The 23,018-nt window shown below is 43.4% G+C and overlaps 1 protein-coding gene across 2 annotated transcripts in view; it reads left to right on the forward strand.

Moving 5' to 3' along the window:
* The window catches only part of ASB2 (ankyrin repeat and SOCS box containing 2), a 94,210-nt gene that overhangs the window by 47,979 nt on the left and 23,213 nt on the right, over positions 1-23,018 (forward strand). The window contains exons 1-3 of one of the 2 annotated variants that reach the window (XM_064512144.1): positions 12,666-12,992; positions 19,266-19,530; positions 21,104-21,208. In XM_064512144.1, coding sequence (XP_064368214.1) covers positions 19,286-19,530; positions 21,104-21,208 — 350 coding nt within the window. In that variant the 5' untranslated portion in view covers positions 12,666-12,992; positions 19,266-19,285. Of the gene's footprint in view, positions 1-12,665; positions 12,993-19,265; positions 19,531-21,103; positions 21,209-23,018 lie in introns of those variants that run through there. The other variant, XM_026111615.2, reaches the window with a different exon arrangement.

Genomic DNA, 23,018 nt, shown 5'->3' on the forward strand with positions numbered 1-23,018 from the left:
GGACTGCAAAGAATATACTTTAGCATTTTACTCAGGGGCCATGCAGCAAATAAACTGTGTAACACTCTATGATGGAGAAAGACACTGAGGAGGCAGACAGGTTTTCCAACAGGAAAGTTCAACCCACAAGCCACAAACAGAATAGCTTTTATTTCACACTTCCCTTTCAAATTTAAAATTCACTGTTTAAATCTTCAGATCTGATATTTTATACATCCATGAGTTCAGATCCTAGCAGGTGAGATCCACATATATTCATCAGTATAATCCAGAGTGTGATGCTCTGTTGAATGAATCCTTCTGTATTGGCAGCTGCTAAAGAGCTTCTGAGGATTTCCTTCAGATGAAATTTTTCTTCAGATGAATCTCTGCAGAGATTAATACAGGGCTTGTAACTGCTGGAGCCTTGGGGAGAGTACCCTAATGGTTTTATAGGTTTTACAGATGAGAAAATGAGACATGGTCCCAGTTACTGATTTTCCAATGGCCACAGAATAAACCTGGTGGATACAGGATGAAAAATGAGGTTTCTGTTAGAGGATTAGTCCCATCTAAAAGGTCTTAAGTGCTCTTATCCATTTGCTTTGTGTATGGTTGTAAATTTTGGAAGTCTAGAGTCTTTTATTATAGGGTATTGAAGTCCTTGAGGGCAGGCTGCAAGAGAATGGTCTTGAAATGTGCAAAACTAATGGGTGTGCCTGGTATGTTGCCAATTCTTTTGAAGAGGTATTCTGTTAGGAAGAAATGCTGCCAAAATACATGAGAAGGACTGCACCTCTTTGATCTTTTGTGCCATTTTGAGAAAGCCCAAAGGCAAGTCAGCTGGATGTACAGCAGCTAGGTAGGTAGGTTTGGATAGTAGTTCAGATAAAGCAGATCAATGCACAGATGTCGTATGGAAATAGATAGCACAATGGTGGGCACTTTACATATAGATGGATGGATTAGATGGGCTCACACGTGAACAACAGCTGCACATACTCAGTTTCCCAGATCTGTCCTATGCTTTTTTGGGGGTTAGTCAATCAGTTGTGCACATGTGTGTCACATTATGCATGGTGTTGTTTTGTCTTCTTATTTTTATTGACTCCATATTGTCTGCTATGAATTCTCATTTTGAAGTGATGAATCATCTCACTGCCTTCTGCAAACTCCCTTCCCCATTTTGCAAGATGAATTTAAATTCAGTCAGCATGAGCCATCTGTAAAAATGTAACAAACACCTAATGTATTGTCACTGCCTACTAACATCATCCCAGTTCATTTTTATTTTCTGGGATGCCATACTTAAATGCACTGCACTAAGAGAGCACTGTTTTATATATACAAGAAAATTGCTACTGGGTCATTCCTCCTCTTACCCTAAATTCTTTAACAATGCTTCAGTTTCTGAGAATCCCCAACAAGCACGTTTCTCATACAGATTTCCTCTTCGGACTTTAAATTCAATGATATGCTATAGGGTTTGAAATCCTGTATTCACCCAACTGGGTCACAAAAACATTGCTTGCTGTTCTTCAACTGCAGTAAGTATCTGGAATCATCATTTAAGATTGCTGGGGACCCCCAGTGACTCATGATGAGCTGGGAGCACAGTAGGAGTCTTTCCCTACATGCAATGCTTTACACCCTAAGCCACATGTATTTCTATGACTCCTGCAAAAGGTGGAAGCGGAGTCGGGAGAAGAGTTTTAGCAGGCCCTTGCCTGCAACAGCACAATCCAAAATATGACCAGCTACAGTTTGGATAGATAGAAACTTCAAGATGGATTGCAAATCTTCTGCAGATCTCCACTGCACAGAGAGGGAGCAGCGGAGAGGTGAGCTTTGCATTGCTGCAGTGACCTTCCCCTCCGCAGCTACTGCCAGTGTTCCCCTAGCAACCTCGGGCCGTGTTCGGGAAGAGGCGGCAGGACAGTCGATCACAGGCCTCGAGGCTTGCCCTGGCAAATATTTCTTCTGCATGCCACTATGCAGAGCACTGCCAAGTCATGTTAACACCCTTCTTTGGGCAAATTCTCCCTTCCTTGCTGCACAGGATAAAATTTCAGAATGAAAGCCTCAAAATCATCTGCAAACTTTAATAATCCATTCCTATGATATCTTCAAGATACAAATAATGCAAATAGAATTTGAGGGTTAGAGTAAGATTTCTTTGATTTTTCAGAAGCTGTTCAACTTGCCTGGTGTCGTCCTTCTCACACACTTCCAAGTCCCTTGTTTGCATCTGTGTGTATGTGTGTGTATATCCAGTTCAGTGTATGCAGAGACGTACAAACTATCTTCCTCAAACTCTCAACATAACATAATGCTCTCAACATGATTGTGATTGATTTGTATACCAAAATCTGGGTTTCCTCTACAAAGTAAACAGAAAGGGTGCAGAGTCCCCGAGCTTGTATCCAGCTCACTCCATCTAGTTATAAGTAGTTGTAGTTGTAGTTTTAATTTATTTCGGTTCTCTGCTAAGAAGGAAATCTTTATCATGATTTTTGTCTTGAGGACGCTTAGCCAATACAGAGCTCTAACCTGTCAATCCCTGATGATAAGGATATTCACCTCCTAAGACATTCTTTTCTGCTCGTTACAATTCAGCTTAACCATCTGCATAATTCACACCTATTTTTTATGTTTCCCTGATGCTATGCTCAGACAGGGTGATGGACTCTATGCACAAATATGTCATTAAGCCCTTTCCAGCTCTGCTTTACATTTGTGATTGTCATTCTGGTCAGCATACTACCCTCACCCATACCAGATCAGTGGAGAGCTTTTCACTGGTCTCCAAAGAGCTTGAAATCGTACTGTATTTGTCTCTTACCAGACAGAGGATATTATTCTGAAGCTTAAAAAGGCAAAGCATAAAAATGTCACAAGACCTTCATATGGTAAGTCAGTGTATGCAATTTGCATGTCATATTATTTTTTTAAGATATGAGACAGTTTCCAAAATCTTGATGGAACCTATATACCTACTCTGAAGTACTATCTCTGAAGTACTTCTTGTGCTTCTAGATCTGACCTGGGTCTCCTTTGGAATAAATATGCAGGGTTCCAGTAAAATTAGCAAGGATATGCTCATTTCTAACAGCTAAACGTCTGCTCATTCTTTACATAAATACATACAAAAGACTGCATTTCCTCGCCTGATCAGTCTGTGTTACACCATAAAGTAAAGAACTTAAGGATGGATTGAAAGCATGTGGAAGTAGAGTTTTTTCTGTGTAGAGGAATTCTTTATCAGAAGAAAGTTGGCAGAAAGCCTGCAGCTTCTGCAATATTCACCCCAGCTACTCTCTTGCCACACTAATTTATACCAGTAATGGATATCTCAGGTAAAGGACTTCACCCTCTTCACCCGAATATAATGGATTTGCAATAAGAGATCTGTATATGTGTACACGTACATGTGAAGAGAAAGCGAGGATGTATGTTTATTTATGTGTGTGTGTTGTATGATGACAGTGTCAGAAGAGATGATAATAGTTTGTTATAAATAATAATGCGTAACTGCCCTAGGGAAAAAAAGACCAGGTAGTGCCTGGTTGATCAATTCTTTCTTTGCGTATTTGCGTTTTATTTCCAGTGTATTAAGAGACCTTAGTGGGTTTTATCTGATTGTTTTGTCCTCGCTTATTCAGGTGTAACACCATCAGCTCCTCTCATCCTGGACCAATATACCTGAGCATACCGCTAAATGAATATTGGCTCTCATGCTTTGTTATAAAGACATGATGCAGAGCAGAAACAAACTGATACTGTGGCCAAACATGTGGTATGGTTTATGGTTGCAAGATCAGTGATGAGGACAGCACCCTCCAATTACTCCAGTGGTTTCTGCTAAATCTTTCTTTTCTTTTCTCTTCCCCCTCTCCTTTTTGGTTATGTTAAAAGCAAATAACATGGTTATGAAACACTCCACTCCTATTCACATCCTGAGCACTGCACCAATAGCCAGAGACATTTCTTAATGTTGATGAAAATTTATACAGACTATTGACTGCTTTTTTATGATACAAGTGTTTTGACTCTACCCAGACAAAAACATGTCTAAGGCTCTGCTGGTGTCGTATGCTGCACAGCCTGCCCCTATGAGTGTGCTGGCCTATTTATCAGAGTTGCTGTCTGCAAAAATGAAGTTTTGATGCAGGTTAGAGATTTGGGATTTTTTCTTTCACTGTTTTTTAAAGTTAGCCACAAAGCTTCCTGTACAACTTGAACTCAGCATTTGAAGTATGTCCCAATGTCATTTCCGTGTTACTCAAAGTACGAAAAGCCAGTTTAGTATGTGCAGCCTTGCTTTCCTCTAATGACTGGCTCCCAGTGTCAGCATCCATCAGTGATAGGGGTCCTTGCTCCTGGTGTTCAAAGCTGCATGTGGTTTTCTGCTGGTACACAGCAAGATGTTGTTAGAAGTTTGACAAGCCCAGAAATGTGCTATTTAGGGTTTTGGAACTGATTGCTTCAAAATGTCATGGAGATAAAGAATTTAGCAAGATTCAAATTTGGGTTCAACATTACATGACAACAGGACTGTTCAGAAGTAATCAGAAAAATATTTGGAAAGGTTACAAAGTGCCAAGCTGTGAAGATTTAAACTAGTCTTTTTCTGAGCTGGCAGGACTTCTCCAAGGGGAACAGTTTATCCTGCCAGAAGTTTCTTGCAAATGCTCCTAAACCACCCACTGTCAGAGTCAGTCTATGGGGTCTATCTAAGCTAGCCACTGGCCTGATTGATTTTTACCTGTTGAACAGCAGAAAATAAAATTAGGTCAGAAATTAATCCATGACACATAATTGTGAACATAGCTAATGTGAATTAAATGCCATGTACAATCTCATCACAGCAAACAAAACCATTGCCATGAAGAATAGAATGTGCTAAACAAGAAATGACTCATTCTTAGCGGCATTTTAGTAACAATATCTGTGAAACGCTGCATGTACTTACCTACACTTGCATATAGTGTGTGTAGCTTAAGATGTCTAAACTTGTCTCACAATCTCAGGTCAAAAGCACCTCACTCATTAAGGGAAAAAATGGTACTTTCAACATGATTTAAGCATTTGTGAAAGATGCTGGCTGGCATACCTTGGTAGCAAAGTGTTTTTGTATCTGGAGAACAAGCACAGAGTGGGCAGACCCTGGCAGGATGATGTGCCTCACTCTGGTCCCAAAAGACTGTCCCCTTCTGATGGTGAGAGAAGCTTTTTCGGCTGAGGAGACAGTGCAGTGCCAGCTGCACTGTCCCTGATGTGATCATGCTGCCACCCAGACCTGGACCGAGACCACATGCTTTCTCATCAGCTATTGCGCAACTGTCAGGCATCACCTCTTTCATTTGGGCTGGGCTGGTTTTGGCCTAGTGACCTAGGGAGCCATTTATATCCAGTTTCTAATCCTTCGAAACAAAACCCTTTCCTTTCTCAGCTGTTGCACCAAAGGAGCTCACCGAATTCCCCACACTCCCATGCTCCTTGCTCTGTAACACCTCACCCTGCCTTATGTGCTATTAGTGTATTTAATAACAGGTAGATGTGAACATTACTGTTGTTGGGCCCCCTCATGCAAAAGCGTGGAAGGATACTTCATGAACAGCAGTGTTCAGCATTTTCTGTCTTGTCCTGGGGAGCATCCCTCCACTGGTGGCCAGCAACTGTAGCTCTGGTGACACGGGGGGACATGGGCCACTTGCACCAGCTGAAGATCTGTCATGATGTTTTCAGCATTGAGGAGTCACTGAGACTGCTGCTGGCCCCTCGGTGTGGTGTTGACTTGAAGGGGAGAAGGACGGAGGAGCTCAGAGCAGTGCTTCAGGAAGACCACGGAGGAGAGCTCTGCACTGACAGCTCTTGCCCACCTGCAGCCAGGCACATCCAGAACTCGTTCTTCAAGGCCTGCTGAAAACACCCTACACTTTTTTTATGTGGAGGGTGGGACAAGATAAATGCCAAAGAACAGAAGCATGTCAGTAGCTCAAACAGAGAAAATATGCCATACTTATTACAGATCTGATTAACAGCAAGACAGTTTGGCTGAAATTTAGCTCCTCACTCCAGCCTTTATCTATGCTGTTGTGCTTGCTCTCATCTGTAAAGGTGTTAAACGGATTTTCCATTAACTTTGTGGGTTTTGCCACTTGTATAACAGCTTTTTCTGTGCTTAGGATTTCCCTGGAGCTATGATCTCCAAACACAGATCAAGAAGCTAATCATGCTTAGTTTGGAGATCAATTTCTCCTTGCCTTAGCTACGCTCAATGGTGTTATCTAGCTTTATTGTAGTTAAGGAAACCACAAATGTAGCAAGCTATTTCTTAGCTGTGAAAGAACCTGTCTTCTTCTAGACTTAGAGTGGGAATTTTAACAGTCATTGAATTCTACTCATCATGAAATCAGGGATCTTTAAAACCTTCCACAAATCTTTCCACAGTTCCACTCTAATTTGCCTACTCATGTCCTGTTTTAGGATGATCTATATTCTCATACATAAATGGTTATGGGACAATAATTATTACTTAATACAATGGAAAGAGAACTAATACAGAAAAGAAAAGGATTTTTTTCTGTCTTCTTGCTTTTAGTGATGTCTCTTCCTTCAGTATACTTGCGACTTTTATTATTGCACTGTCTGCTTACCAGTTCAGTAGATAGAGTCCACAAATCTGCTGAATTAGGTAAGTGTGCAGTTATTTTTAACTGAGTTAAACATTACATGTTCTTACGGCATGTGCAACAGATCTATGCTAGTGTCATATGACATTCTATCCAGACACTTGTCCTAAATTTAGCTCGAAATTTATCCTGAGAGATGCAGGGCAAACAATCAAATGTCAGCCCTGCAAAACAAACCTGTTGCATTATGATTTGAATTTAAAGGAGGCATAAATATTCTGGTCCTCTCTCATGCATGCTGAAATCAGTTGGTGCAGGAAAACTGAGCATTCTTGGTGGCTGTATGAAGGATAGTTAATTTGATCAGTGCTTCAAATGTTGTATGTATCACATTTGAATTTGATCACACTGCCAAAGCAGCATTGGGTAAATAGAGATCATGGTGCAATGTCCCTTAGCTCAGTCTATTCTAATTCTTTCACTGGTCTCATTTGCACAGTAACTGGGCACCTCCCAGGTCTGGCCATCTCATGGTAGGGGGAGTATAGCTGAGACAGGCCAGTGTCCCCAGCCCATAGCATAGTAGGCATCAATGTGGATGACAGCATGTCTTCTGGCCTTTAGTTTCAGGGTCTGATGGCAGTGAACCCACTTCCATTTGGGATAGCTGGAAGCTGCTTCAGCCTTAGTCCCAAGCCAGGCTTGAACACCTCTCTCTGGAATCAAAACCACCCTACCCACTTCTTCTCCATGAAGCATGTACACAGGACGGTCCCACTCTGCCTCTCACTTACAGGCTGGTCCAGTAAAGCCTGTTAGCATTAGTTTAACTCTCAGCTTGTAGAAAGTCACAACTGAATTCCTTCAACATCCTTATACTTGAAGATATGTAAGTTTTTGCAAGGTGCTGAATTTAGGTACAGATATCTCTTGGTTTTTGAGGGCTGTTTATCTGAGGGCATAGTAAAGCAAAGACAGATCTGTGTCAAGAAGGCCTGTTGTTCTTTGTCATTGAGGGAAGGGAAGGATAGCAATACAGCAGACCATATCGTATACAACAGACACAATGGTTGGAAATGAATGACAGTCTTAAAGGAATTACAGAGGGTACCAGAGGAGTGCATCAAAAATCATGAAGTAGAAGGAGACTGTTCAGAATTTAAATCAGCCTATGGGATTGAATGGAGAGATATATTCCCATTGTATTTTTTTACAGACTGCTTTAAAAAACTCTGTAGAAATGTTGTTTCCCATCAAATCTATTTGACTTTTGCATCACTGCTGTTTTGAAGTCACTGTTTTTGCCAGTACCTTTGCTATTCACAGCAGACTGTGTCTCATGTTGGCATTGTTGGCCTCTTCCCCTGCAAGAGCCTCAGAGCAATGGGGCTGCAGCAGTGTCTCTGAATTTTGTGTATTTTTAAAGGTCAAGAAAAAGAACAAGCCTTTCATTAGAATTCTTACTAACACACATTATAACATAAAATAAATGATATTTGCACAGCAAAGTACAACTAAAAGATAATGTTTATGCTTTCCCACTTCCTCCAAGAGACACGTATTTGTTTATATAGTCTTTGGTTATGTTCGTTTTGTATTAGCATTTCATGTTCTCCTCTGACTGATTCCTCTTTCAGTTTGAGTCAGTGGATGTGACCTTACGATGACATTTGCAGAGGGAGGCTATGACTGCAATAACTGTAGGTTCTTCCAAAGCTCACTGGCAGGTCTGGTCCGGCTGAGTCATCAGATATCTGAAATGAGGCTTAGGAACCTGAATGTTAGATGTTTCCGTTTTTCCTCAGGTCATGTCTCTAAAGGAGTGAGGACTCCATTTTGATTGTAACTAAGAGGTGAAAACTTTCTGTGAAGAGCCATCATACAGATATGTATACCGAGCCAAAGTCCACCCTGACTTGTGGGTGTGAATCAGGACCTATTAGAATGCGATAAATTCCTCCTGAAAGGGGAATTATGTTCTTAGTAGAGAGAACTCAAAACACCTACATCTTTGCAACACTAGTATTTAGGCAGCAGAGTCAGCAAGATATAATGTATATTGTATTCCCTACCCCTGGGCATGTGTGACATTCTGCACCTTTTCCTGTAGAAGTGCCTCTGGCTCCTTGCCTCTCTCAGGGTACTGTAGCCAAAGCAATCATTAGTTCTTGCAAAGGAAATTGAAACCATCTTCCCCTGTGGGAGTTTCCGTCTTCTTGTTATTTGAACGTGGGTTGTATAGCAGGAGATACAGGGGGATTGCTTTTGGTTCTGATATATGCATTTAATCTTTGGGAGTGTCTGATGGTAGCACAGCATGGCCCACGCTGAATGTAAGGTAAAGCTTGAGGCTCTGCTCATTGGAATATGATTGTAAAAGATATAGAGAAATGTGCCCTAGATCTATATTCTCAGTGAAATATACCACCTAAATTATATTGCTATAGTGAAAAAGTTCAGACAAGGTATAAGTAGCAAGTGAACTGTTCCAGGTAACTGGTGCATAAAGTAGTATGTTGTTCTGTGGCAAAGGATTGTGATGAATTGTGGTGTGTTCTGCTTTACACGTGAGAAATTAACGTCAGTAGAAAACATAATCTAGCAGTAGTTGTGCAACTGCATAATGCAATAGGTCCTCTAGCTGCATCTTTTTGCATCTTGTATCTGGATATATTCAGTAGTTGCTGTATTGGTATGCTTAAAAACTATTGTGTATGAATGGAACCACATTAAATGTCCTGGGACTGTTACTCTGTTGCAACTAATCAATATTTTCTTGCTTTCAGGAGAGTACCCATGAACCAAATGCTTGGGTGCAGTAGAGTTAGTTATCATCAGTGGTAATATGCTATCAGTAAGAATACAGTTTGTGATAATGTCCATTCTCACATGCATTCATCATGAGATGGCAGAAATATTGCCACCTTTGCATGGAGAATGAGTCTGTAACAAGCTCATTGGTCTCCTGGGTTGCACAAATTAACTTTATTTTTTCACCAGCCTTGGTTGCCTAATACAGTTGCATTTTAAAACAAAACAGTGCTGAGGAACTGAAGAGCTACTTAATTCAAACTAATGGAAGTTGAGCTAGTGAACAAATCCAGAAATGGAGCAAATGTTAAATGTGCATTCCTAAACTGACTTCTGCTGGCTATTTTGAAGAAAAATGAAGAATAAAGAGAATCATACTGTTTTTTAGCCATTTCTTATTTTCCTGTGGTAATCCTCCTTTGTCTTCTCTCAGATTCAACTCTCTTTTATTGTACCCTTTTTGTGAGACCTGACTCCCCCATCAGTATGAGTTGGCTATCTATCTCCATCATTTTCCAATTTAAGAGAAAGAAAACAGTTAGTAATATGCAGTGCCTGAGTTTAAAATTTGTCCCAGAAAATGGCATCAATTTATGTATTTATTTTTGCAGGTGACATTTTGTAATCTCTTGAAATGTCTTGGGATTAAGCTGAAAATGCAAATCCATAACTGGCTGTGTCCCTTCAGAAATATTAACAAGTCCAATGCAATGCTAATAAATCATAATAGTTATTATTATGCTTTGGATGTGTTCTAATAAAGCCACAACATTGTCTTACTGGAAAAAAATCAACCCCCAAATGTATGTTTTCATTCCTATATAGTAATATTTCTGTAATTAATATTTTAAACTTCTATGAGGTCTTCCTCTGAGGATACCAAAGTATTTCACAGATATTAATTAAATAAGGTCTTATTCGTCAGTCTCTATCCATATAAGCAGTCTCACTGGCTTCCCATCTGCAAGGAATTTTGGAACTTGATGGATATGATTATTTCCACTTCACTGATGTAACAAACAAGACACAGAGGAGTTAAATGATTTACTCAAGACAAAAGGGACAGTTAGTGGTATTTGAAAATAGATCTTCTGAAGCAGAGTCCTGTGCTTTCATCAGAAAATGGTGCAGAAAGTATTTGCAGGAGATCCCTGTTGCCCACAGTGCTGCAGTCCTCCAGCAATGGGCACTTATGCTGCCAGGTGTGCCCGGTCTCATGCACTGAATGAGACGCTTGTGCAAAGAGCTCCTGCCTGGTGGTCCTCCATGGCTAGACTTCTCTCCCCCTTGTCAGCTACAGCTGGCAGTGCTTATCTGTGATCTGCCATTCCGTGGCATTTGGTTTGCTGAAACATGGAGTGGGGAAGAGGCTACAGTACTGTGCCCTGTTGGGCGTGCGCCAAAGAAGCCTGCACCCAAAGCAGACACCCAGCTGTGAAACTTACCACTTGGTGTGATGCTGTGTCCCCTACATGTCTCTCTGCACATGCCCAAACATGGTGCTATCTCATGTGTAGGGCAACTCGAATGGTCTGTTCTGGATGAAGCTGAAAAAAAGCAGGGTATGGCCCAGCTTTACAGGGACATGCTCCTCACTTCTTGTGTGCCCCAGGACCAGAGTATCTTTCACAGTTTCTGTGTGGGGAGGGTGGACTGGGCACTGGAAGGAAATCCAGGAGTGTGGGAGGGAGGGAACTGCAGTGTGCGTGGTGTGAACGACATGGGGAACCACCTGCGATGTTCATAACAGCTGGGGTCTTGAGTCCAGTATCTTCTTTCTAATCAAATAGTCCATCCTGGAAGACTTAGGCACCCTTGTCTTTGCAAAGTGTGAGTCTGAAGTATCACATCCTTTCCTTGATGTCAGTGGGACATCATGCAGGTCATAAGAGTGCCAAGGGCCTGGATCCAATGAGCAATTGCCAAGGGGCAAACAGAAGGGTTAAATCAGGGAGATTTTCACTCTTGGTTTTAAGCCAAGGCTGGTTACAACCTTAATGTAGTATCAGGAAAAATAGCGCTGGATATTGTTTAAAAGTCTTGGAGAGCTGGCTGATGTTGTCAGGGACGTAAGAGTTTCAGACCCTCCTGGCAGTGACCAGAGTTCCTTCGCCTGCCACAGTAACTGCTGAATATCCTTAACTATGGGCAAAACAGTTGCTCTAACATGCACTTACGAGGGGCAGATCATTTAGTGGGCAGCAGAGAAGGTGGATGTGTGATATAATGCCCTGAGCAAGTTGGAGCAAGGAGCAGGCAAGGAGCAGGCACAGAGAGGGAATGATGCTGATCCTGGAAGACCCTAAAAGCAAACCAAGTGAGTTGGAGGAGATCATGTATTGGTACATGATGCGGTCCTGCTAAATGGGCTCCCTTCAAGACTGATCTTGCTAAGCCTTAGGTAGGGGGTGTTTATGCACTGACACTGCAAGTACAACTAGCCTGAGGCTCCACAAGGTATTCTGAAGTAAAAAGAGACCCATTACGATCTGCAGTGTATTCTCCTTATATGCATTGCTTTGCCACTGGAATCAGTGAAGTAAGAGCTGAAGGAAAAAGTGTAGGCATCATCTTGATTTCATATTATGCCTTTCCCCCTCATTCATTAGACAAGCCGGACAATACATACTAACCTTTCCAAACTGTGTATTATCCCCGTGTTCCAGCTAACCCGATAGTGTCAATTCTTCTATATGTGCCTGAATATTTTCTTCTAGCTCATCCTTGGATCAGAGCTCTCTCTTCCCTGGCCAACTTGCCCTGCTCCAGATGTGGGGAAGATGGCTGCCATTTCACATTTATGGCCTCAAGCAATCTGACATAGGGTCTGTCTTTCATAGTTACGTGTTATGAGAGCAGTTCTTTCCCAGTAGTAAGCTCTTACAAATACTACTTGGAATGGGTTCACAGCTGCTTTTGTCATCTTTTTGGGATTCTGAAGTCCCACATTTGTAGCCTTAAAAATATATGACCATTGTAAAGCATCAATAAATATCCATGGTAGTGTTTGCCCTGTTTTTTTTTTTTTTTTTTTTAACAAGCAGCAGCTACAGGAACAGTAAATTGAGCTCCTTTCTCCCCAATAAATAAAACTCTCCAGGACAACATATTTTATTTCAAAATTATATGGTAATTTCTTTTTTTTCTTTAGGTTCCAGAAACATGTCCATATATGGTCTGCTTGTCAGGGACAATAAATAATGATGTAATAGAAAGGTCAGCTTTGTGTCATTTAGCTACAGGATGCTTGATGAAGTGAAGTTCCACAGATTAATGCAACAAAGAAGAAATTTAGAATGGGTAAAAGTTTCTCCAGTGCATCTTCAAATAGGAAATCTGAGATTCAGAACAACTTATATTTTGGCTTGTATTCGCTGATCATGGGGTGATCCAGAAATAAACTCCAGGCTTCAAAGTGAGAGTGTTTCAAAACTGTCCTGCAGTTGATCGAAGCATCCAGGCAAAGCAGGGATATGAATACCAACGAGGATTTTCTGAATTAAGACTTAAATCAAGGAGATAACTCATTTCAACAATATTATTTGCCTTTTATTTCAGAACAAAAAGGTAATGCAAATGTGCATGTTTTGAACTTATTTTGCATTTTCAATCTGCCAGATTGGTATGGCTATACAAATACTTATTCCTGTAGCAATTTGTAACCTAACACCCTAACACAGTCTTTAGAGTTTTTGTGTTTTTGCTTTTGTTTTTTCTTAATAAGCCATAAAACACTTACTGTTTAAAGTTAATTCTGGAATAGTTAAGCAGAACTGTAGCTCCATCATTTCCTTATTTTTCATTTACTTTCAGGTGATGCTTATGTCTTGCTTCCTAGAATAGTTTGCTCAGAAATAATTGTTATTGTTGTTATGACATGCTAAGTTACAGTAAGTGTAGTGTGCAAGGTGCACTGTGAAGGAAAAAAGTGACAAAAGTGAATGCTTTCGTTCATTTAAAGCTTTCCAGTTGGTACAACAGGAAGCTAATACTGCACTGAATGCCTTATGAACTGATGCTTTCTGAGAAGAAATAAAAGCATGCAGATATATACATTTGAGTAAAGAATTTGTGCAGAATCATAATTCGATGGCATTACATGATATGCCAGACTGATAGGTGACCTGTTTTGACAGCTGGGGCTTGACAAGGGGATTTGTTTACTTGGAGGATTCCTTCGGGAAGACTAGCTTTTGCTTCCTTCAGCACTGGGCTATAACTTGACCAGTTTGCATAAGTTGTTAGTACAAAATATGTTTGCGTGTTGCTGCAGCTGGACAGCATAAGATGTTTTTCTTTTAATGCCCCACTTCTGATGGGCACTGAAAATCTTTCTGTTTTCAAAAGAATTGTTTACTTAGAAGCATAGCTGGAAAACTGCAGAGATTTATCTTGAAACTGACCTGAAATACAGCAAAAATGTCAGCATTTCAAGTGCTGTAACCTGGTCTAGTTTCCATTGTCAGCAGAGGATCTGGCCTGAAAGGTGCAGCAGTAAGGACTAAAGTGGAAGCTTGTTTTACTCTAAAGAGTTGCAGTCGTGTCCTGCTGTGTTCAGAAGTAAAGGCTAGTATGTGGAGCAGTATCTGCAGAATCTGGGACTCAATCATTTCTCAGAAAGGAAAAGGCAAAACAAGCAAATTGCTCCTCTTCTCTTTCTTTTGCATTTTCTTACCTACTTGTTTTTGTTTTTAGAAATGTGGTTTATCGGATCCTGAGCCATAAATACTGAGGTTCTGTACTGAGTTACAAGCTGCTCGGGGTAAACTGAGTGCTAAGGCAGGCAAAGCCCCCAGCTCTGCTCCTTTAATGACCTTGTCACTCACCTGCCACCCTCCTCTGACGGGCAATAAGTAATTCTGCTAATTCTGCTGCCTGGGGTCTGTTGAACAAGGACAGGCAGTCGTGCTAAGCTTTTCTTTAGGAAGTGCTATCAATGGGGACCAGTTGTTTCAGATGCTAATGGTATTGAGTAGTGGTTCTGCATGTTCAAAGCCAGCTGTAATCCTTGTTGTTTATTTATGTTGCATCAGGGATCAGAGGCCCAAACACTGTATGTTGACAGAGCTTGTAGTCCAAATGTAATAGCAATGTAATTGTGTTTGTCTGTGGAGTTTACCGTAATGTGAGTGGTTACTAATAGTCACCCTGGTGAGTAGCACCTTTGCTCTCAGTGAGCTGCCAGGTACAGCTGCTCATTAACGCAGGGAGGAGCACCACAGCCTGGCCCTGGCACAAGCATTTAATTTCTTACCTTATGTTCTTGTCACTAAATGCAGCCAAGCTATCTGTGAGTGTCACAGGCCTGGTTTCTACATCTTAAATAAACAAACTCTCACTGAAATCAGGATAGTGAACTTAAGAATCGAGTGGGGATATTGTTTATATGGCGAGAGCAGGATCAGGCCCTGTGTGGAAATGGTGGTAAGAAGATCTTGTCAGACTGAGATATTAAATGGCAGCACAGACAGCAAAATGCTAAGATGTGTCTCTACCAAGAGAGATCAGTAATGAAGCAATTCAGACCTGAAGGCAAATGGTTCTGTAATGAATAGTTTTGACGCTGTAATCAGAGCTTTAAAATTGAGGTTCTGTTCTTAAAGGACAAGCAATGCTCTGGTGTTACCTGCTTGCGAGAATGGGCTCTTGGACTGCCAGAGAAATCCAGGGGAAAGCCAGACATTAAAACCTTCCGCAGAAGCCTGAAGTTAGAGCGAGCAGTTAACCTAGCATTTAATTTGTAAATCTGATTCCAGTATTTTAAACCTACAATAAGCAGGCTTAAAGAAAGCAAACAGACAGATTCATACTGAATTTAGAGAGATTGCTTTGGTTGGATCTTACTTACCTGAACTAGTTCAACCATCCCTACAAACAAAGACTGATTTTTTTTCACACCTTTCTTACAGAAGGTAGAAAATATTTAGCATATAGCACATTAGTCTAGGTAGCTTTCGTAAAGTCATGGTAGGTAGTTCACTACTAGTTCACTACTAACCTGATGGCTCTGCCACCAGATCACATTACCTTAGCCCTACGGTGTCAGTTGAGCCAGGGTAAGTCTGTGTGACTGCAGCAGTGCCATGTAATGTGACTGAGCTTAGCCCACGATGAAAGAAGGTTAAACTAAATCAGGTTACTTTGGATTAGCCTCAAGCTGAAGGCATGCACTTGGTCTGTTACCACAGCTCACCTGGCTCACGGTAACTTGTTGTAGAAATAACTTGAACCTGTGCCTGAGCCCCATGGCTCTATAGCTACAAAGAAAACCATTTCCAGGTGGAACGGGATGGTGCCAGGTCTGCTCTGTGCGTTGTCAGGGTGCTCCAGGCTGCAACACAGAGAGCTGGCATGCTTCTTGCCCTCGTGGCCTGATTCAGACACACCATGCATCTATTATCCACATGATAGCACAGTCAACAAATAGAGCAGGTTTGAGCTTCTATTAGATCCATCCCTCTACCTAAGAAAACTGAGTTTTCAGGAAGAAGCTGAATGAAGCAGAGGGGCTTGTTTTGGTGAATTCAAATATGCCGGCAAATGGGGTAGATAGGTCACTGAGCAGGGGGAGACAGTGGGAAACAGGAGAGAATGGATTTGTCTGAGAAATGAGCTGCTTAACCAGAGAATGGTTTCAAACCAAACTTGACCTGTATCTGTTAGGGGGTCAGGATAGCCAAGGCTTTCAGCTGCTTAGGATGGGCCTGAAAGCTGCTAGAACCCCAAATATGACAGTCACATGCTCATCAGGGTTGTGCCAGTTAGAAGAGGAGAACTTAAAGCTTCCTCTATTTTGGGCCCCACAACATCTCTTCCCACAGGATGAGTCAGTGGCAGGACCTGCTGCCAGCACTGTTGTTTCTGTACTCCATGGGAGTCCTGTCAAAATATTTATATTAGTGAGGATCACCAGTGTGTAGGGAAGGTTCTCCCATTCGTTTGCGAATGGGGGGGCCTAGTTAACCCATACAAAGAAGCGGGAGGTGAAATAGAAATGATCCCCCAAATCAAAATGTTCTTTTTCCCTCCTTCTGCCTTAGTTAGTTAGGCGTGAAACAAAAGAAGGAGGGAGAGGAAGATGTCAAAAAATGGCCTTTATGCCTAGATCCTTCAGGGAGGTAGGGAGGCACCTAAATCTATTAGCCCCTCTGTTGGAGTGAGGAGCTGCATTGGCACTGGTCTCCTGTTCGCTTCTCAAAGGAGAGGGAAGGGACTATGACAGACAGCTTAAAGACAGAGTGATGCTGGACCTGCTGCCTGCTCTGCCTCCTGCGTAGCCATGAGTTAAGGAAGAGGGGTCTGCACCTTATGCTCTACTGATGCAGGTTCCTCTTGGAGAAGAAGGCCTTAGTCTCCACTCTCAGCTCCTCCTCCAAGGACTCTTTGTGCATTTGCAATTAAAAGCAAATGCAACAAACTCATCATCTCCTTTAGGAGCTCACAGATCCACGCCTCTCCACTGACCACTTAGTTTAGGTCTCTGAGTCATCATCAGAGCCAGGTCCCTACATTTAGGCATTGCACTGTTGGGTGTTGCAGACAAGCAGTCTGATTCCAGCCCATCGGCTCCACACATTCACAGCACACCACTTACTCAGTAAGTACATAGGCTGACAGACTATAAAAGTGCTGTCTAGACTGCCAGAACTGAGCAGGCAAGCAACAGTAGAAGCTGCTGGGGAAAGAAAGCCGTGTCATGGTTCTTGGCTAGCCATGAGATGGAGTGCAAACAAGGACAGGTACTGGAGGGTCTGGGGTGCAAGGAGGGGCCAGCCGTTGTCAGAGCTATCAGCTCTTTTACATGTGTTGGCTTAGTTCCTTTGGTTAGACAGGGATCATAGCATAGGCCTCAGGTATGCCCGTGCTCTCTGAAAAATAAAACCAAAAGCAGCCTTGAGAGATCTGGCAAAAACCAACAAAACTGGTTGTATTATTTACAGCAACAGAACGTTTTATTTTGGCAGTTTTCATGGCTGTAAAACACACAGTATATTGTAAAGAGTAATAAGGTTAATCTGAAACCTGCTGGGCTTCTTTTTACCCTTAGCTCCTCCCGCTTCCTCTGCAGTATGCTTGAAGTCTGAAGTAGATGCAAGCAGCGCTAGTAGATGTAGAAGACACCACTATTTATGGAATGATATGTTTAAATCCAAGATCTTAAGCTTCTTGCAGCTTTATTCAAGCTCTTTCAATTTCTTTAAACTTTATATTAATTAATTTATTTTTAATTATGGTTAAAGAAACAAATGTAAGGGCATTGATGCAGTTGATATGGCACGTTGTGCCGATGCACGCTCTATTCTGCCAAGCACTCAACCCCTCACCTCCCCAAACAGCAGGCAGTGCCTTCACCACGGTCCTGCAGGACATCCAGTAAACCAACCGCCAAGGCAGCAAGTGCTGTCGGAGGGCACAGTGGTCACGCTGGGGGACAGCACAGGCCGGCAGCTCCCTGGGGCCAGTGTTGGGGGGCTCCCCATGGCAGCAGGGCCAGGCCTCGCCCCCAGAGCCCATCCCACTGCCCCGAGGGAGCAGGGCACCACGGAAGCCGGGGCAGCCCCAGCCCGGGCATGGGGCACCACCATGTGGGGACAGGGACGAGTTGAGGCTGGGCAGGGGCAGGGCTGGGGTGGGGCTGGAGCCGGCACTGCTGCGGTGTCATGGGGCAGGGACTGACAGCCCTGAGCTGGGCTGAGGTGGGGTCCTGGGGCTGGGGCTGGGATGGAGGAGGCCTTGGGCGGACAGGGACAGGGAGGCCTCCTGCCATTTCCAGTCTAAACCCTTCCATTGGCAGTTTGCATCCATTTCTTCTCACGCCAGCCCTCTCCTTTGCACAGCTTTTCTTGCTTGCTGGTATGCTTATAAAGAGAAAACCTGCTCCCTCTTGGCTGCCATCTTCTTAACAAATCAAGTCTGTCCCTCTGCTTTCATGAAATATGCCCTTGACTCCTGAACGCTGGAGGCCAGAATTGTCCCTGGCATCCAGATGAGATCCTGCCAGAGCATTGTATGTTGCTGGTGCTAATACTTCCCTGTCATTACTAGAATTACCACTGTATTTTGGATTGTCTTTGCCTTCTTTGACTCCCTACTGCACTGATGGTTCAGTCTGTGACTGCTGAATGTGCTCTGATGTTTCCCCTCTTCTCTCATTTCCATCTCTGAAACTCCAGTTTTCAGAAGAGAATCTTACTATGAGTCTTAAAACTGATGACCTTGAACTTTGTTCTGTGAAAATCAGAAAATCAGAAGTGAAACTGAGTAGTGTCCTGTTGCTCTTCGAGATTAGTGAAACAAAGAAAGTTACTTCAAAGAGCAGCTTTGCATGTTGCTATTGAGATCTTCAGATAATGTGATAGAAACATCTCCATGAAGTTGCTTTACCCTGGCTAAGAACCTGCCCTTGCAGAAAACAGACAACCCTCTCCCCTTAATTTCCAGCAATTAAGCAAGAGAAATAAAATAAAGTAAAAAAGAGATGTGCATTAGCGTTCTCCTAAAGAAATTAATTTCAAAGTTGTATCTCCTTAATCTGCTGAGGATTTCCTTTACCTATTTTTCTCCTGAACTGTGGCAACCAGAATAAGTAGATAAAAACTTGTCTTACTTCCTTGCAGCAGCTCCCTTCCCTTTTCAACCAACAGATAAAGCAGTTACATCTATGTGACAGAAAGCAGTTACTTCATTAAGTTTCTATGTAGATTTAATGTTCTTTCCATGGCGAACATTTTTCTAGGGAATTCTAGTCAGTGTACTCAAGAGACAGAGCTGAACAAGAGCACAGGACAGCTGAATTTCTTTCATTTTCCACATTTTGATTGTCACAATCTCCTTTTACAGGAAATTAAAAAAAACAAAACATGGCTACAACAGCAGCAAATACTAAAAGAAAAACAATCGGCTGCGAGGAATACAGTCTGTACAGTAGCCTGAGTGAGGACGAGCTTATAAAAATGGCCATACAGCAGAGCCTAGAGGAGGATCCCGCGGGGCAGTCAGCTGCCCAGAGTCACCAGAAGTCGATCGTGACGGGCCCTGGCGAGGCAGCTGCCCCCAGCCACGCCAGCAGCCACAACCCACCCTACCAGATTTACCCCTGGCAAAGGTGAGTGAGCCCAAGTTTAGCTCATCTCGGCAAACACGCTGCCCCCAAAGGGACGGCCAGCCTCTCCTGCCAAAACACGTGTTGTCTAACTAGTCGTACCAAGTGGCTTCAAATAGTTCATCATTAGTTTGAAAGTCAGATTCTGGTATACATGCAATGAAGTCAGTGATTTTCACCCTCACAGTGAAATGAGAATCTGCTCAAAGTTGTCTCTGTTAAGCAACGAAGAAAATAAGAAACTGGGCAGCCCTATAAGCTTTCTTGACCTAAAGAAGCCCTGTTGAAGTGAGCAGCTCCTTTCTCCCATGGGGACACACTGCACTCCTGGCCTGGGCTTAGCCAGAGAGGGAGAACAGGATTTCTTATGGGAAAACATAGGAGAGAGGCCAAAAATGGCATATAAAAACATGTGAACTGACTACCTTCTAGATACTACAAACTCTAAAAGACGTAGTTATTTCAGATCAGAGTCGATCTCAAGCACGCTTGCTCTCAGCCAAGAGTAGCTCCAGATACCAAAGCGTGGAGACATCCCCCTCCCCTGCGACACTGTGCTCAGGCTGTGGGTTACAGAGACCTGCTGACAGTTTCAAAACCAACTTTGTTCTCCTTTCATTTTTAAAAGGCAGAATTTTCAAGGGGGGGTTAGAAAGTCAAAGAAGATAGAAAAATATCCTTTCAACCTTTTTTTTTTTGTAATAATCAGTGAGTGACTGAAGTTCTGTTCCTCCTTCCTTCTCATAACTCCACTGTCCTCACTACCTCACTGCCGAAACCTCACTACCTTCAAATGTTTGATTTCCAAGGTCGAGAGACTTGGAACAATTTGATGAGCAGTAAGGACGCTTTATAGTTACAAGACAAAGGATGCTTTGCAGAACGCAATCCTGCTCTAACTAAAGGCTTCTCTGTAATTACTGCACACCTGTATTGTCAGCTCTGCTGTGGGGATCTGACATGGGGGGGAAGGGCTACCCTGGCTGTTTGGTCTTGTCTTCCTTGGGGGTCCTTTGACACCTGCTATTTTAGCAAAAGATAGCATCTGTTCTTCTGTGCATTAACCTGTCCTGCCTCTGCCTCAGCCCAGTGGCTTTTGACCTCCCACTGGAGGAGAAGCCTTTGCAGAGTTTGTAGCTCCAGATATGTAGTGTTGCTGGACACTGCTGCTGCCTGTGAGAGCTGGGGCTCAAAATGGAGCTTGCACCTGGGGCCCTGGATCCTCCTCCACCCCCTCCTCTGACCTGCTTGTGTGACACTTCGGGAGGTGATGAATGTCACCTCGCCTCCTGCCTGCTTCCTGTGCGGTGGTGGCAGGGTTAACCTCACTGTTGTCTTATATGGTCATTTGAATCCCCTGATGCTTCCTCAGAGGGCCAAAAATAATCTCCAGCTGAGAGAGCAGCTGAATCCAGTGCAGAGCAAGCCGTGGCCATCTGCTTTCATTCAAAGCCCTGACCAGCAGGCTTTCGCTCTCCCTCTCAGTGGGTGTGTGTCTCTGTTTCTGCCTCAACATGACGTGTTTCTCCTATTCGGAGTATTTCTCTTTATTCCATTCATGTCATCGCCACTCCAGACTGGCGGCCCAGGCGAGAGGCCGTGCTCAGCCGTCCAGCTCGGGGGCAGCCTGGGGGGTCAGGCGAAGGTACGACGGCAGCCTGTTCAGCACGCCTCAGCCTGTGTAAGTGCCTTGTTTTCCCTCTCCCGCTTCCCCTGCAGTCAGAAGAAGCCTTGCTGCCTCCTGCCCTCCCAGTCAGCTCTTCTGGGCGGTGATGGTGTCTGGGGAGGAAATGGTGGCATTTGGGGTGTCATTCAAGGGATTTCATGAACTGCTTAGAAGGGTCTTGCTGATATCTGCACTGCACCCTCTTTGCCTTCCCTTTCTTTCCTCCAGCCTCCTACCTGCCCCAAACCATCACACTGTCTCTTGCAGGCAACCCCACCTCCAAACCTTCCTTGTCCTCTTCTCCCCTTTCATCCCTCTCCATCCCTCCAGTGCACATATCCTGGGGACTCTGGGTCACTTGGTAGCTCTGAGGTGACAGGGGACAGCAGAGAAGGGGCAGCTGTGTTGTGGTTTATTTATACAGGCTGGCTCCCACATTGATGCAGTAGATGAGGCAGACTGGTGCTGTTTGTACTGCATTGGTAGTAAGTTCATACTTCAGTGGTGGGGGATGGTGGGGAAAACAAACATTTCATGGCAGTATATAAACAGGGTGAGAAAGTCCAGTTCTTCAAAGTAATGTTTTATAAATGCTTCCAAGATGCCGTGGCTGCACCCTGGCACAGCAATACCTGCACTGTCGTGCCTCATTGAGAAGGGCTGCTGGGAAGCCACACTGCATCTTACTTACCCCAGGGGAAACCACCAGGACAGAGTTTGACCCCCCCCAGCCCTATTTTGCCATTGGCAGAGACCATAAATACGCTTGGCTGAACACAGTCATGGTTGAGGAAAGCAGACAGGTGAGGGTGTGGGCCCAGCTCTGCCCATCTGTAGTGGAAGTGTCTGGACCATGATGGTTTTTTACAGCTCTCTGCCAGGCAGAGTAGATGTTGGCACCTGCCTTTAGGGATGAGATGAGGGGTAAAATGTGCCACAGGCAGAACTTCTCTGTACCTTGCAGAAAACTTTCCTCTGCCTTTTTCGTCTTCTGGTTCAAACCCTCTTTGTTTTATCCATCTTACAAATCCCTCCCTGGATGCATTGTCGTATTGACTACCACATCCTCACTCTTCTTCCTTTCATCCCTGTCACCTGTCTCTATCTTCTGCCCCATCTCACCCTGTACCCTGCACTCTGTGTGATTTCAGCTCTGCCCTCCACGGTCTGCTGACATTGCCCTCACTGACATATGTGAAAACCTCTTTCTGCTGACATGTGGGGACTCCCTCACCTTTATCACTTGTCAGCTCCCCTTGGCCCCACTGAAATCACATGCTCTCATTATGTGATCTGCACTCCTTTCATATCTCTCTCCTGCTCTGATCGTAATGTCTGAAAAGCAGGCTTTTTCTTCTGCATCATATAGCTCAATAGAGTTCAGTCCACAACAAGGGCCACAATAATGCTGATAAACTATCCCTCCTCTGCTGTCAGGTGAGAGCAGAAAAGTGGCTGGGAAGTCACAGGGGAACATGGTGGCACAGCTGTTTTCTGGCTCTGCTCTCAGAGCAAGGCAGGAGGTGATAGCTGAGTTCACTCAGGGAGATGTTTCTTCATGCTGTCTGCATCCCACCAGGCTGCCAGGAAAAGAAGGTGCTTCCTGAACCCTTCTGTGCACTACTGAACCTCTTCTGCGGCACTTAGAATTGACCCCACCATGTGCCTCTTTTGCAATGAGTATTTATGAGTCTGGCTACTGGCCTCTGAAATGCGTAACTCTTTTGATTAGCCTATAAAGTTAAGATTTCATCAGAACTTCAGAATTCCTCCTTCGTCCTAATACTGATTTTTTCTATTTCTATTAAAATCCAAACAGCAGAAT

This window comes from Dromaius novaehollandiae, chromosome 5 (genome assembly GCF_036370855.1).
Source record: "Dromaius novaehollandiae isolate bDroNov1 chromosome 5, bDroNov1.hap1, whole genome shotgun sequence".
Lineage (NCBI taxonomy): Eukaryota > Metazoa > Chordata > Aves > Casuariiformes > Dromaiidae > Dromaius > Dromaius novaehollandiae.